This window comes from Brachycentrus maculatus, unplaced genomic scaffold (assembly GCF_059751285.1).
Source record: "Brachycentrus maculatus isolate JH-2025_06_01 unplaced genomic scaffold, ASM5975128v1 h1tg000101l, whole genome shotgun sequence".
Lineage (NCBI taxonomy): Eukaryota > Metazoa > Arthropoda > Insecta > Trichoptera > Brachycentridae > Brachycentrus > Brachycentrus maculatus.
In genome coordinates this window covers 215,141-231,695 of record NW_028280855.1, presented here as the reverse complement: position 1 = coordinate 231,695, position 16,555 = coordinate 215,141, and the positions used below count along the sequence as shown (strand labels likewise).

Below are 16,555 nucleotides of genomic sequence, written 5' to 3'. Positions count from 1 at the left end.
GTATTATAGAGTACCAAAAAGGCACAATGAATCCCATTGAACGTTTTTGTTTAGGAAAATAAATGGTTTCTTAACTAAATACATGATAAAAGTAATCATTTTAAAAACGGTGAAATACCGCCGCGTATGGGCGTCTCTCAGGAACAAAGTTGACGCGGTTAAAAGGTTAATAAGTTTTATTTATGTATGGTATTATGGTACGTAGTGACGTACCATAATACCATGCATAAATACCATGCATATATAAATATATAAATACTCTATACTATTTTTTGATTTGGCATGAACACATTTGACAGCCACGGCATTTTCAGAATTCCGGTCTAAAAAGTTGATTTCATTTAACGATATTATATTACGAAAAACTTTAATATAAACATAATTATATTTTCTGTTCATTTGTTAATAAATTTTGCAAATTTAAATTTTTTCGTTTTTGTAGAACATCCACAGTTCTCAAAATTAATCGTGTCTATACTGCATAAAATAAACTCAAAAGTGTGATACGAGCATTTTATTTTCATATTTAAACACATTTGATATTATCGTTTTAAAAATTACATTTTTAACAACGACAAACAGATTCTAGAACAGCTCAAAATATTTCATATTTTTTTATATAAATAATTTGTCTGGTGAGACTAAATTTAGTACGGTATACAATTTACAAAAAAAACTATTATAGTATAGAAAAAATTACTTTAAAATTATCTTATATTGGTTTGTTTTTAATCTTTAGCAGATTGTATGAGCCCACGTTCATATTAACCGAAGGTTATCATTTAACTATACAATAACAAGACCTAGTATACTTTGTACAAACATATCGCTCACTTCTTTCAACAACGTCATATATCAAAACCTTTTTAAGGTATAAAAATATGATAAAATATATTAAAAATAAATATCAAGCCACTTATTGAACTTTTTACTGCGCAACAGATCTTTTTAGGTAAAACCTGAATGTTCTTTCTCCATTTGAAAAATATTTAGCATATTTAAAAAAATAATTAAACAATACCCTTTCTTCAAAATGCAAAAACAACACTTTCTGCCCTGTAGCGGGTAAATATTAAGTTAAAAATATGTCGCTTTTGCTGGGATATAGTACATTTTCTGGGCATTCCGAAAACATGGACAACTGAAAATTGACAATCTTTGATATATGACATTGTTGAAAGGAGTGAGCGATATGTGTCATGTAGTTTGAGTTAACACCTGACAGGCGGTTTTATCGATAGTGAAAGAGTTTAACGCTACCAAAAATAAAGAGAAATCGTATTGTAATCCCAGATAATGAATTTTTCCACTAACAAATTGTTGTCAGGCGGTTTTTTCATCAACCCCGACCCTAATTAGTATTCTAAGTAGGGTGTTTACTAATCACAAGTAACCACAAACCCGATTCTCATCTGTACAATGTTTGCAGGCGTCTCTCGCGCTCTACCTAAAGTAAGCAAATAGAACGCTCGCAAGCGTCTCCCGCTCTCTACCAACAGTATGTTTTTTTACTTCTTTATCTTGCATTTCACTATGTAATATAATTACAAGTACAAAAAATTCTATTCTATATTAATACAAAAAAAGATCCCACAAAGGCATGGCCTATGCGTGGGTATACATTTTATTTTAGGTCATATAAAGGATATTATTGGAAAGAAACCGTTGAAGACGCTTTTAAAAGTTCCCCGTAAACAATGTTTTAGCCTTCCCCTCCCGGTGATATGTATTTACTACAACTCCACTTTGAAAATGAGAATATCAATATAAAATATAATAGATACGGGCTCACAATTTTTGTATTCCTCCGTAATATAATTATGTAAAACATGAAAGTATTATAATATAAAGATATTCATTTGCAGCGATGGAAATAAATTATTTTTGAAAAAATCAGGGATTAAATCACCAATATACAATACAACGTTTCTCATGTCATTATATGCGCATCTCATAGCGTGTTTAGCAGTGCCTAGATCGTCTTACGCGGCGGTCGTGTTGCTACGCCAGCTATTGCGGCTACTTGCGATGTATTTTTTTCTCGTTTTCAGATAATTACCAGAGATTAAATTACAAAATTGTTACATTTCAGCTTCAACTATGGTCAATAAAAGCAACATTTAGGAATATTTCACATTTTTCCCGTTTTTAAACCACATTTTCATATGGTGTACAAAATACATATCACCGGTGCACGCGGAAGTTTTTAGCACCGTAAGGGAAGGGTTAATATCTCTCATTTTTAATTTAAGTTTTACTCAGTAAATACCACTATTTCTTAAAATCTACCGTGTGACACGTGTTTCAATGCATTTCGCACCATTTTCAAACACCGTGTCACAGTAGATTTAAAAAACGTGGTATTTAAGTAAAACTAAAATTAAAAATGGATAGATTTTATCACAAAGTGACTGCCGAATCAATGGATTTTTTTCTGCTGCCAATTTGAGAAGATGGTTGAAGATGATCTCCGGGTTACTGGCTGGTCTGCTGCTTCTCCTCCTCCAGCTCGACCTGCGTGAGGGTGCGGATGACCTCGGCGCGCTGCGACGGAGACAGGAGTCGGAAGATCTCGGACGCCGCGTCCATGGCCACCTCGGGGCATGTCTACCGACATCGGAACAAATTGATTAATTTATACTCAAAACTTGCTTTTAATATACAAAATCTACTTTTAATTTTTACTTCCATTTACCCTCCCCTGGGAATCGAACCTAGGACCTCCAGAACGGTAGCCGAGCGTGCTGACCATTACACTACGGAGGCTGACAAAGTAATTTTTACTGTAGTAATATATTCAGTGTTATGGAGTGGTTGTCTCGACACGCAGAGACATCACTCGGAATGAGACGAGGGGCACTCCTTGAGGCGGCAGATCTGCCTATTCCTCTCTGCACCCGATGGTGCATAGGGCACTGTATCGCAGTGCACACAGTGTTACAGTGTCTCATGCACCAGTAGTAATACTTTCAGCGTTGCGGAGTGGTTGTCTCGACGCGCATGATATCACGAGATGTCGGTACTCACGTCCAGGCACTCCTTGATGCGGCAGACCTGCGCGTCCTTGGTGACCGCGCGGATGTTCTGGCTGAGCACCGACTGCGGCTCCGACAGCTGGCGCTCCAGCCACTCGCAGACCGCCTGGTTGTTGCTCTCCCACTGGTAGCCCTGCCCAAGCAAACACATCAATTAGTCTTCTTGTCCTTAGACAAGACCCTTAGAGATTTAAATCTGTATTTGGTCTACAATAATGAACGTATTGTGACAATAAGTGTCACCTGTCAGGGAGACAATGAATCATGTCCATACGTTCATTATTGTAGACCAAATACATATCTAAATATTTTTTTGCACTGGGCTCAAGTAACACATCAAAGTTCAAGTAGCCCCGTTCTACGGTACCATCCTTATTTAAACGCATCTTCTGAGGGGGCAGCGGTGGAGGTTTATGGGCGCACTGTAATCCGTGCAAACCATTTGCCCACGCACGAACATTTTTGTAAAAAAATAAATAAAAGTGAAACATTTCCCTTCCTTATATTCTCAGAGGAAAACCGTTCACACGTATATCGCTCAATCTTTTCAAGAACATCATAAATAAAAAATTGTCAATTTTTAGTTGTGCATGTTTTCGAAATGCCCAGAAAATGTACTATATCCCAGCAAAAGCGGTATATTTTAAACTTAATATTTACCCGCTACAGGGCAGAAAGTGTTGTTTTTGCATTTTGAATAAAAGGTATTGTTTAATTATTTTTTTAAATATACTAAATATTTTTCAAATGGAGAAAAAACATTCAGGTTTTACCTAAAAAGATCTGTTGCACAGTAAAAAGTTCAATAAGTGGCTTGATATTAATTTTTTAATACATTGTATTATATTTTTTAACTTAAAAAACGTTCTCCTGAAAAATCAAGTTTTTTGCTTTATGTCGTTTTTGAAAGGAGTGAGCGATATGTGTCTCCAAAAAGACAAAGGATTCTTCTTGCAAATGCATATAAATTTGTATATGTATTTGTATTTACTTCGAGGGCCGACCATAGAGCTCGGCAGAGGTTGCCAAAGAGAGGAAAGTTGAAGAAAGTATGCCTACCTCAGCGGCCCCTCTGTCCTCGACGAACCACCTTCTCATCATGGCCGCGGCCTGGCCGTCCCCGAGGTCGGGCCGCGCGGCCAGGAGCTGCCGGGAGCCCTGGTGCTGCAGCAGCAGCCGCTTCAGCCTCCAGTGCAGGATCTTGCGAGAGCTCCTCCACGAGATGATTTCCTGGCAAAATCCAAGATATTAGTCTCACTTTTATTAAGTAATACTTCATTAATTGATTCGGCAGTCACTTTGTGGTAAAACCTGTCCATTTTTAATTTAATTTTTAAGTTTTACTCAGTAAATACCACTATTTCTTAAAATGTACTATGACACGTGTTTCCATGCATTCCGCATCATACGGTGTTTGAAAATTATGCTGTTAGGATGGACACGGAGGTAGGCAGAGGATGGAATGCCACAATCTTTTCTGTCCTGACATACACTCCTCGCCTCCTTCACATGTATGGATGTATGGACATCTAGTCATACATGCCCTCCGACTACGCAGACTTTTGACACTGCCAGATTTTAGGTTCTGATTGATCTGATTGTCTTTTTAGGTCGTCTTCGTTCCGTTCTCCAGCTCACATTTGCCACATATACTTTCTTAGTCGTTCTCTCGTTATCCATTCGCTCCACATGTCCATACCACCTCGAAGAACTCTTCAGAGAGCCATCATTTTGAAACTGGACTAAAAAACTGAATACTAACGGTGATGGCTCCGACCTCCAGCATCCGCTCCGGGGTGTCGTGAAGCTCAGCAAATTGCACAGCGAGCTGAAAACATTTAATGGATTAAACTATTGGAATAGTCGTTTTAAATAAACAATAGATTTGTCATGATGTTGGTTTATTGGCTAATAAATTAATATGAAAAATCACAAGACTATCGATAACATTCTTATTGAAATCTGAAGGGAAAGGAGATATGAAGGTTTAAACTTTAGGTATTTGAATAAAACAAAAAACGTGCATTCGCATACGTCAAAAAATTTCCATCGTTGAACGTTTTATGACGTCACATGGTTTATTGTCTATAGTTTATAGAGCTGTATTAGTAGTGGTGTGGACTGTTTGTTTACCACTACACTACCATTTGTGTTATACTAATATGAGGGGAGGGGAGAGTTAGGGTGGACCATAGACATTAACAAGTAGAGCCGCCAATAATTTAGCAATGTTACCAATATTAAAATAAGTCCATCGTTTCTGTGACGTCATTCATTGCCAACTTACGAAAATAATGTTTTTTCGAAGGCGAATTTTCCAAAAGAAATTATGAATGAAAATATTGATTATATCGGCTGTTATAAACACTTCACGAGTCTAATACAATCCTTTATAGGTTGGGTATGTTTTATTAGATTTTCCTTCCGTCTGATAAAGATCCATTGTGAATGAATCCGAAATTATTATTTTCATTTATTCTTTATTTTAATTGGTATAATACAGTCCTTTATAGGTTGGGTATGATAAATTAGATATTCCTCCCGTCTGACAATGATCCATTGTGGGAATCCAGAAATGTCCGCAACTGTATTTTTGAATAGGTATAGGTTATCCCTATTCAAAAATACGGTAGAAACAGAAGCCTTTGTTGTGACGCCCTTATATCAATTAAAAGTCACTGTTTGGTGTACTTTACGGGCAGGTGGAATCATTGGCTCATATTTTTTTCGTTCGCCTCCGTAGTGCAATGGGCAGCACGCTCGGCCACCGTTCTGGAGGTCCCCGGTTCGATTCCCAGAGGGGGGTCTCAAATAAATATAAGTGATTTTTTCACCCTAATATTTATTCAATATTACCCTAGAAGCGGTGGGCTGATCGCTTTTCCTTCGTGTGTTAACGATTAAGATGACACTGCGTTTATATGATGCAGTGGCCTATGCACCACTGGGATGCGGATAAGGGTTTGAAGATAAAGAAGATATTTTTTAAAGACGGTGCCGGCCTGAATTTTACGGTCAACGGAGAGCGCTACAGAAGCATGATTACTGACTTTTGTACCTCAGTTGAATGACGTTGATGTGACTGAACTGTGGTTTCAACAAGATGGCGCAACATGCCACACGGCGGTTGCCACCATCAATTTATTGCAGGAAATTGGAATTTGTATACCTCTATAAAAAACACCTTATAAATTATTATTATATATATATTAAATATACCTGGTGATAAATAGGCATCAGATGTTTTTCTCTCTCTTTGATTTCTTTCTCCTTGGCAGATATTTCTGCAGTTATTTCTGCTTTTTTGTGATCTGGAAACAAAATTTTTTAAAGTAATATTAGATCATTTTAAAGAAATTTAAATAAGCATTTCTGACGTGGCCTTGTGAGGTCAGGGTTGGTCAGTAGTCAGGCCAGGAGTGTGCTGGTGCGAGGTCACAGTTGGTATGTAGTCAGGTCAGGAGTGTGCTGGTGTGAGGCCAGGATTGTCAGCAGTCAGGTCAGGAGTGTGCTGGTGTGAGGTCAGGATTGTCAGCAGTCAGGTCAGGAGTGTGCTGGTGTGAAGGCACGATTCTTCAATAGTCAAGTCAGGAGTGAGAATTATTGGCGGATATAGGCCCAGAATGCCCGCAGAAGGTGTGGCATTGCGAGGTCACTATTCACACGATAAGTCAGTGGTCAGGTCAGGAGTGGGGACGATTGGCAAGTAAAGGCTGGTGCGAGGTCACGTTTGGTCAGCAGTCAGGTCAGGAGTGGGCTCACCGTCGGCCCCCAGTCGTAGCGCGGCGAGGTCGCGGTCCAGCCGCTCCAGCTCCGTGTCCACGCGGTGCATGGTCTTCAGGAGGTCCTTCCCCTTGAACTTGACCTCCACCATTCCCTCCGGCTCCAGCACGCCCCCTCTGCAAGAATAAATCAGGTCACATCTCAAGTTGCCAAGTCACATATCAAGTAAACAAGTCACATTTCAAGTTAACAAGTCAAATCTAAGTAAACAAGTCAAATCTCAAGTTAACAAGTCACTTCTCGTGGATGCTGCAAAGATAATACATACATGGTTGGAAGACATGGCCTAGGTGACGTTGTCCATGACAGAAGGACCTACAGCCTGAGGACAGGGAGAGCTGGCCCCACAGCAGTCTACAGAGACGATAAATTGGGATGTAGCCAGGAAGAAGAAGAACAAGTCACATCTTAAGTCACCAAGTGATATCCTCCTGAAAAACCTGAATGGCTGAAATACGGCTCCACGTGTACAAAATGATGACTCAAGTCAGAAGGACCTTTGGCGGAACTAATTGAGACATTGATGCCTTGTAATATTCCAATCTTATCAAGTCTTTGGTGAGGACCTATACTATAAGACTAACATGAACTCTGAATTGTATAAACAGGGGCGGAGCTTGCGTTACCTGGACTCGGCGTCCGCGTACATCTCCATGAAGCGCGGGTTGATGGTGGGGTCCACCACGGCCCAGGCGCCCCCGCGCAGCTCGCCCCCGGGCGGGATGTACACGAGCACGGGCCCGCTGGCGCGCCGCAGCGCACACACGATCTCCGCGCCGAACTTCATCACCTGCTCGTACATGTCTGGAACACAGAGTGAATATGACACATTCGAGTGCCGAGAATCCATATACAGTAAGTTCGCTGGCGCGCCGGAGCGCACACACGATCTCCGCCCTGGACTTCACATCACCTGCTCGTACATGTCTGAAACACAGTCCCGGTGAGACATGAGTGTCGCCGCATTCCCAGTTGGTTTGTCAGGAAGCCTAGATGCTTCTGTATCACGTCTGGGAATGCGGTGCGACAGCTCTTAATGTACCTCGCTTATTATTATAGAGAAGGTCTGTCAGGAAGCCTAGATGCTTCTGTATCAGGTCTGGGAATGCAGTGGGACAGCTTTCAATATAGACGCGAATTAGCCGAGAGAATTGAACTATTTTTTCCCGAAAAACAAGCGTTATTTCACTGTCGCTTTAAGCGCAATTAGGGGACTTACCTTTCATGCCGCCACTGAAGCCCCTCCAATTGGCGAAGATAATGATGGGCAGGTCTTCCCGGGAGAAGTCGTTGATGGCCTGCGCCGTCTTGTACGCGGAGTCCGGATACCAAACCTGTGCAAGGACAACAGCGGCATTAGTAAACTAGCTGCGTGTGGATCTTTTTCTTCTGTTTGTGCCATGTCAGGTCAACAGATGCCATTGCGTTTTTTTTTAATTATTTTATATACCTGGCCCGCTTGCGAAATGGTCTTGGCTTCAGAGTCGGGGTTAGCCGGATCGGCGGGCAGCGTGACTTCCACCGTTCTGGTCTCCACAGCGATCACTCCTACCGGGATACCACCGAGCCTGCCTCTGCCTGGAATACAGTACACACATGAGTAATTTAAACTTTTATTTATCCTTGTGATGTTACAAATTATCAGTCAGATATTTCAACAGATGTCATAAGGCCAAGGATTGACGTATTATTTTATCCAAAGTTCAAAACCATGAAAAATCCCTCCAAGTTGAACTGAGGTTGGAAACTTGGAGCAAAGTAAAAACACATACGCTTATGTCAGTCGCGTATGGGGCATGTTTTGTGAAAACATATATGTGAGCCGCGTGGATCCGGTTAAATATGAGAAGGAGTTAAAGAGCGTTGCGTACCGGTGACCACGGTCTGCGCCCACGGCTGCATGATCTCGCTGAAGGAGCCACGGTCCAGGAAGCCGGCCTGCCAGGGGCCCCCGCCCGGGGGCTCGCGGCCCTGCAGCATCCAGCGCGGGTCGTAGGGCGCGCGCGTGGGCGTGAACTCCACGTCGCGCTCCAGCGAGTCGCTCGGCACCACCATTGGCACGGGCGACATCTTGTCCTGGGCGATCGCAACAACGGTCAAACAAATATGTGGATATTACATAAATTTAAAAAAAAGTAGAAAGTTGTCATACTCTGTTTACTCTCCACCAATACTTACAATAATTAATAATTTTGGCTGTACTTTCTTATATTTATAACCTGTCAAATGTATTTTTCATTACTGTGTATTTTATGTGAAAACCCAATTAGGGCATAAATACTTTAAATAAAAAAAAAAAAGTACTAGATTTTTTATGAAAAATTTTCTTTTCCGTGGGATAATTATGTGAGGAATTTGTGGGGAAAGCGACTTTGTTTTTCCCCAATTTAAGTACTTGAAGAATTGCCTAACGGCGGTTCCGGAGTGTGGCAGATGCTTGCACGGGAGAGGTTTTTAGTGGGTAGGCCCTCAGCAGGGAGATTCCCACACTGCCAGTCTAGCGACCCGGATGTCACCTGGCGTCTTATAAAAGATTTTCCTCTTCCCACGCAAAACAAAAAAAAAAAGCGTTAGGTCAGGAGTGGGGGTGACCTCACCTTGGGCATGTAGCTGAGCCACTTGAGGATGGTGTAGACCCCGTCCAGGTCGGCCGGCTCCGTCTTGTGGGTGATCCCGTTGTGGTGCATGATCTGCACACCGCCCAGCTGGTTGTTGGAGGCGTACACCTCCCGCCCCAGCAGCTTGTTCAGGGCCATGTAGCCCGTCAGGATGATGTGGGAGTTCTCTATCTGGATCACGCGCTGGCCCAGCCTGGGGGCAGGGATCACAGCGTCATTCTAACATCCTTCTCTTCCGATGGTGGAAAGTTACACATATCGCTCACTCCTTTCAACAACATTATAAATCAAAAAACATGATTTTTCAGGAGATCGTTTTTTAAGTTTAAGAATATAATACAATGTATTGAATATAAAGATCCAGCCACTTATTGAACTTTTTACTGAGCAACAGATCTTTTAAGGTAAAACCTGTAGGTTTTTTCTACATTTGAAAAATATTTAGTATATTTAAAAAAATACTTAAAAAATACCTTTTCTTCAAAATGCAAAAACAACACTTTCTGCCCTGTAGCGGGTAAATATTAAGTTTAAAAATATGCCGCTTTTACTGGGATATAGCACATTTTCTGGGCTTTCCGAAAACATGCACAACTGAAAATTGACAATTTTTGATTTATGACGTTCTTGAAACGAGTGAGTGATATCTGCATTCATTCTACTTTCATCCTTCTTCTGCCAACTCCACACTTCTCTTCGGCATCCACTTTGTAGTAAGACATGATGAACTTGTAAAAGAAAAACACTTGAGTTTATTATATTATGACGACTATATGACAACTATAGTTTATGAAACTAAAAAAAAAACTTACTAACTATCACGCCGCTTCACCGCAGGGGTATGCAGTGAGAATAGAACGCCACACCACTCTGTCCTTGCAAACATTCTTCGCTTCATCCACGTTCATGCGTCTCCTGATACATACCCGCCGATTGTTTCGACTTCTAACCTGACCACTTTCAAGTATTTGGCATACTTGATGAAGTTTTTCTCGGTCTTCCTCTGCTCCTTTTTCCAATTACATTCGCCTCATAAATTTGTTTTACCGTTCTTACCTCACTCATTCGTTCTACATGTCCAAACCATCTCAACACACCTTTCTTAATTTTATCGATAATTTCAGAAACCATAAACCTGTTTATATTTAGATGGAAGCATAGCTTCTGAAACTAGTCGTCATAATAATATGTTGGGGATCTGGGCGTTAGGTTTGTGAGCACCCTGACATTTTACGAACATATAGAGGCGGTCAGTAGTAATGCATTGAAAATGCTAGGATTTGTTCTGCGTACTGCCAGGGTTTTCCAAAATACCCGCGTGCTGAGAACTCTTCATAACTCCTTAGTGCGAAGTAGACTCGAGAGTGGCTCCATGATTTGGGGGCCACACGAGCTTAAGTACTCTCTTATGGTAGAGAAAGTCCAAAAGAAGTTCCTGAGGTATCTCTACATGAGAGAGTACGGCTATTATCCTCGGCTCTACCCGACCCAGTTTCTCCAGGGTATGCTCGGCTACAATAGTTTAGAGACTAGAAGGAATGTGTATTTGATTACGCTTTTTTATCCATTGTTGCGGGGTATGATCTGTCCGCCTCCGTAATGTAATGGTCAGCACGCTCGGCTACCGTTCTGGAGGTCCCGGGTTCGATTCCCAAGGGGGGTAAAATAAATATAAGTGATTTTTTCACTCTAATATTTATTCAATATTACCCTGGACTGGTACCTGAAGCGGAGGGCTGATCACCTTTCCTTCATGTGTGAACGATCAAGATAACACTGCGTTTATATGACGCAGTGCTCTATGCACCATTGGGGTGCGGATAAGGGTTTATTTTATTATGATCGATAATCGTGAAATTATCCGGAACATTGGTCTGTATGTTCCCGATAGTTAGCTAAGACAGCGTCGGCATAGATTGTTTCACATTCCTATACACAGGACCAACCTGCCGATGGTTATGCCTGTAGGAAGAGCTACCGCTATGTTGAACAATATCTCATTGGATATTGATCTGTTCCATGTGTCTGAAGTAGTTTTCCGAAGCGGGATTCTTCTACACCTTTAGCAATAGTTCTTGCATATATTTTATTTTAATGTATACTATTTAAATTTTATATAGTTTGTAATGTATATTTTAATTGAAATAAATAAATTGAATTGAAATTTAACATAAACTCAAGTGGTAAAATACAAGTGTTTTTCTTTTACAATATCATGATGAACATAAATGAACTGGGGTACCTGACGAGGTATGAGCCGATGCCTATGGCCCGGCAGGAGACCATGGAGATGGTGACGATCTCCTCGTAGGCTTGCGCCGTCTCTCCGGCAATCATCCCCGCATAGCGGAGGTTCTCCACTCCCAATCCGGGCTCCTTCCCTACACCGAGTAAAAACACAGTTTATGAATCAATTTTTAAATCAAATACAATTTTTTTTGAGTCTACAAGTTGTATTTTATTCTTCTTCTCCATCTTATTCCTCATTGCTGAGGGTTGCGACCCTTGCAGAAGCAATGACTCTTCTCCAGTTATCCCTTGACTGCGCTGCACGTAGCGCTCCAACCACCGAGGTGCCAGCTGCTGTCTTAATTTGATCGGTCCATCGTATGGGGGATCTTCCTCTCCCTCTCTTTCCCTCCAGGCTACCGATCACAACTAGTCGTTCCAGGCTATCCTCGTTGCCACGCGCAACGTGTCCAAAGAACTGGAGAATCCGTCGGGTACAGATTTTATTAAAAACACTTAAAAATTAATATTGTTACAATTGTTTCGCCTAGTTATGGCATTTTCAAATGAAACATTGTTTAAAAATGCCATAACTAGGCAAAACAATTGTTACAATTGTATCCCTATGTATAATTGATCCTAGGTATTTAAAGGAGACACCCCAAAGCGAAGATGAAAAACAAGAAGCGATAAATAAGCCCTCTTACCGATGATGTCGGTGAGGCGGTACCGCGCCTCCCCCTCGTCGTGGATGAGCACGGCGCGCACGGAGTTGGTCTGCGCCAGGCGGCCGTAGTCCTCGGGCGCGAGGTACAGGTAGCGGAAGCCGCGGTCCGGCGCCGCCGCGTCCTCCCAGGCCACGCGGAACAGCTGCTTCACCTCCTCGGCCAGCCCGATGCGAGCGCCGCTGTTCACCGACAGGTACACCTGCCGCGCAATGACCAATCAAACAATCTGATCTTTTGAACCTACTAAGTTGTATTATTTTTTGACATCTCATCAAAGATGAAGAAGAATATGGAAGTCTGGGCATTTACTCATGTATGCGATTAAAATCCAGGATTCGGACATAATATAAGAGTTTCTGCTGAATAAAAAGCTTCTTTTCATCTCACCAATAGATGTCTCTGGTGAAGTTCCAGTGATTCAAGAACAATGTTTCTGAATTGGTTCATATATATATAGAACTTCCAAGAATTTGAGTAGTGTGATTGTCAATAATGAGTAGAGTTGGTAGAAGCATTTACGGGGCTGACGACCGTCATAGGCTGGTTTAAGTGATCACTTTACACACGTGTAACATTCACCAATTCTACCCATTATTGACAGCCACGCTAGTCAAATTCTTGGAAGTTCTATATACCAATTTAGAAACCTTGTTCTTGAATCACTAGAACTTCACTAGAGACATCTATTGGTGAGATGTAAAGAAGCTTTTTACTAAGCAGAAACTCTTATATTAGTATGTGAGGTCCGAATCCTGGATTACAATCACACACTTGAGAAACGCCAGAAAATACCATTTTCATTTTTATTATTTAAGCTTATAATTTGACCAGATAATTTATTCACAACATTTTGTTTTTGTGAACAAGTATTTGGACACACTCAAAATGTTGTAAAGAAATGCACTTGATGACTTTCTCCTGTATGACTACGATATAGAAAAATACTTGATGCGTTTACACAGGCCTTTTTGTTCCATGTAACGTATGTAAGTTGTATATATATATGAACCAATTATGAAAGATTGTTCTTGAATCACTAGAACTTCACTAGAGACATCTATTGGTGAGATGAAAAATAATAAATATTTATTTAAAGTGGTGTATGTGTACCCTGGGTATCTTCTTCTGCCTGGCGAGCTCCGACGCCCTCAGGAAGAGCATGTCCTCGCGAGGACTGAAGGAGCCCATGAAGTGCGTCAGGTCGTTGGCGATGAGCACCAGCTCCCGGCCCTCGGGGTACTCTGGGGTGAACAGCGTCAGCAGCCACGCCACCATACCGATCTGGAAACAGCATCCGTGATAAGCCTATACTATCCACAGCATGTGATTAAATACTAAGTCATAATTTAGATTTCTTCCTTTCTTAGTCACATATCGCTCACTCCTTTCAACAACGTCATATTTCAAAAATCGTCAAATTTTCAGTTTTTGGAATGCCCTGAAAATGTACTATATCCCAGCAAAAGTGGCATATTTTTAACTTAATATTTACCCACTACAGGGCAGAAAGTGGTGTTTTTGCATTTTGAAGACTTCTCTTCATAATACCTTTGTATTGTTTAATTTTTTTGCTGGTTTAAGTGATCACTTTACACACGTGTAGCATTTACCAATTCTACCCATTATTGACAACTACACTACTCAAATTCTTGGAAGCTCTATATATACATATATATATATATATATATATATATATATATATATATATATATATATATATATATATATATATATATATATATATATATATATATATATATATATATATATATATATATATATATATATATATATGAACCAATTTTGAAACATTGTTCTTGAATCACTAGAACTTCACTAGAGACATCTATTGGTGAGATGAAAAGAAGCTTTTTTATTAAGCAGAAACTCTTTTATGATATGTGAGGTCCGAATCTTGGATTATAATCACACACATGAGAAACGCCAGAAAATATCATTTTCATTTTTATTATTTAAGCTTGTAATTTGACCAGATAATTTATTCACAACATTTTGAGTGTGTCCAAATATGTACTTGTTCACAAAATCTGGATCATCTCCAATTACAGGAGTTATTTTCATATATAATAATACACACTCAAAATGTTGTGTTGCGTACTTTATATAAAAATTTATTATATTTTTTTTTTCTACTTTTACAAAAACCTTTGGAACAAATTAATCACATAAGTAGAGGACTAAGTGCGAAATTTTGGCTAAATATTTTGTTAACCGGATCCATGCGACTCGCATAACCGTATGTGTTTTTACAAAACATGCCCCATACGCGGCTGACATAGGCGTATGTGTTTTTACTTTGCTCCAAAGTTTTAAGTTTCAAACCTCAGTTTAACTTAGAGGGATTTTTTCATGGTGTGGAACTTTGGATAAAATCTCTTGAAATATCTGACTAATAATTTGTAACATCACAAGGATAAATAAAAGAACAGATCCCTCATTTTTCTTGCGGTCGATAATTAGTCCCCGCCATAATCATGCCCTATATCTGTCTCACTCTCGACGCTACGCATCGCCAGTAGGTAAGAGTGACACACGTTGCGTGCTTTGATTTATTTATGTTACGATCTTATTTGTTTATATTACATACTATATATTTCAAGAATAATGTGACACAAGTGTATTATAGAGTACCAAAAAGGCACAATGAATCCCATCGAATGTTTTTGTTTAGGAAAATAAATTGTGTCTTAACTAAATACATGATAAAAGTAATCATTTAAAAAACGGCGAAATACCGCCGCGTACGGGCGTCTCTCAGGAACAAAGTTAACGCGGTTAAGAGGTTAAAAACTTTGGTAAAAAATGAGAGAAAAATCTTGGCATATTTTGGTAAAATACAAGCGAGATTGATTGTAATTATTCCTCCGTTACCTGGTTCTGTCCAGGTAGGCGCTTCTGCTCCTGCAGCGAGCCGTCCGCCTCCAGGCCGAGCTCCACCACCGCGGCCAGCTGCTCGGGCGCGGGCGGCAGGCGCGCGCCCGGCCGCTCCGCGTGGTACTGCCTCCACAGCCGCTCCACCATCTGCCGGAACATGGCCGGCACGTCGTACACGTACGTCGTGCCCGACTGCTGCGCCTGGTGGCCACACACGCAAGTCAATCAGTCACACGGGTCGGTGAGGCAAGTACAAAACTGGGAGAGTGTGTCATAAAGTGCCATGTCTAAGCTAGACGAAATATGTAAAGACCGGGGTGTGAGTAACAACACCAAGATGAAGATAGTCAGGAGCTCGGTTCACTTCATTTTTCTCTATGCTGCTGAAACATGGAGCATAAAAGCAGCAGAAAGGAGAAAAATTGACGCTTTCGAAATGTGGTATTGAAGGCGCAATAAATTCGGTCATATAGCTTTATGGGTGAAACACAAAATTGGAAACTGTGTTAGAATGAACGTAAAAAATAATTAAATATCTTATTTAATTTTTTTACGATTTCGGCTATTTATGTTGCCGGGTTTTAAAGAAGGAAATTGTTGTTTGGACGCACACAATTTTTTTGTTGCTATTTGAACCTTATGAATCAAATAAAATTATTTGAGACCGCTCAGTTTCACTCAGATCACATTTTCTTGACTTTTTTACATAAAATAATGAAGGCTTAAATGAAAAGTACAGAAAAAAATCGCACTTATTCACTGATTATTCTTCTTCAAACCCTTATCCGCACCCCAATGGTGCATAGGGCACTGCATATAAACGCAGTGTTATCTTGATCGTTAACACATGAAGGAAAGGTCATCAGCCCTTTGCTATCACTGATTATAATAATCCCTAATTTCGTAGGTCGGGATAGCAATTTAGTAAGTACATACTATGTATGTGGGTAAAATTCATCAAAATATAGTACAATATGAAAGGATTGCACTTACGGTGAATCTCTTCTGCTGTAGGTAGTCCTTGGTGACGTACGGTGTGGATATGGGCAGCCCGTGCATGGGCCCCTGCCGCGGTCCGTACGCGTGGAACAGTATCTGGAACAACCAACCCACGTTCATGCATTACACGGCCAAACCACTTCATAGTCACACTGTAGCTGGGTGACTGTAGACTGTAGACTGTAGACTGCCAAAAAGTAGTTAGCCCTCCCTTCCCGGTGTTGTGTACCTAGTACACATTGCTTCTAATAACCATCAATATCTCTAT

The 16,555-nt window shown here is 40.6% G+C and overlaps 1 protein-coding gene across 9 annotated transcripts in view; it reads right to left on the bottom strand.

Moving 5' to 3' along the window:
• Positions 1–1,375: 1,375 nt before the first annotated feature.
• ACC (acetyl-CoA carboxylase) overlaps positions 1,376–16,555 on the bottom strand; it is a 108,298-nt gene continuing 93,118 nt past the window's right edge. For all 9 annotated transcript variants that reach the window (XM_088258644.1, XM_088258645.1, XM_088258648.1 and 6 more), the window contains 16 exons: positions 16,282–16,383; positions 15,286–15,489; positions 13,504–13,674; positions 12,373–12,592; positions 11,679–11,817; positions 9,416–9,629; positions 8,690–8,894; positions 8,269–8,396; positions 8,038–8,152; positions 7,445–7,622; positions 6,798–6,934; positions 6,255–6,346; positions 4,798–4,863; positions 4,095–4,265; positions 3,028–3,168; positions 1,376–2,607 (listed from right to left, as the gene is read on the bottom strand). In XM_088258644.1, the coding sequence (XP_088114770.1) occupies positions 2,476–2,607; positions 3,028–3,168; positions 4,095–4,265; positions 4,798–4,863; positions 6,255–6,346; positions 6,798–6,934; positions 7,445–7,622; positions 8,038–8,152; positions 8,269–8,396; positions 8,690–8,894; positions 9,416–9,629; positions 11,679–11,817; positions 12,373–12,592; positions 13,504–13,674; positions 15,286–15,489; positions 16,282–16,383 (2,415 nt within the window). In that variant the 3' untranslated portion in view covers positions 1,376–2,475. The remainder of the gene's footprint in view (positions 2,608–3,027; positions 3,169–4,094; positions 4,266–4,797; positions 4,864–6,254; positions 6,347–6,797; positions 6,935–7,444; positions 7,623–8,037; positions 8,153–8,268; positions 8,397–8,689; positions 8,895–9,415; positions 9,630–11,678; positions 11,818–12,372; positions 12,593–13,503; positions 13,675–15,285; positions 15,490–16,281; positions 16,384–16,555) is intronic.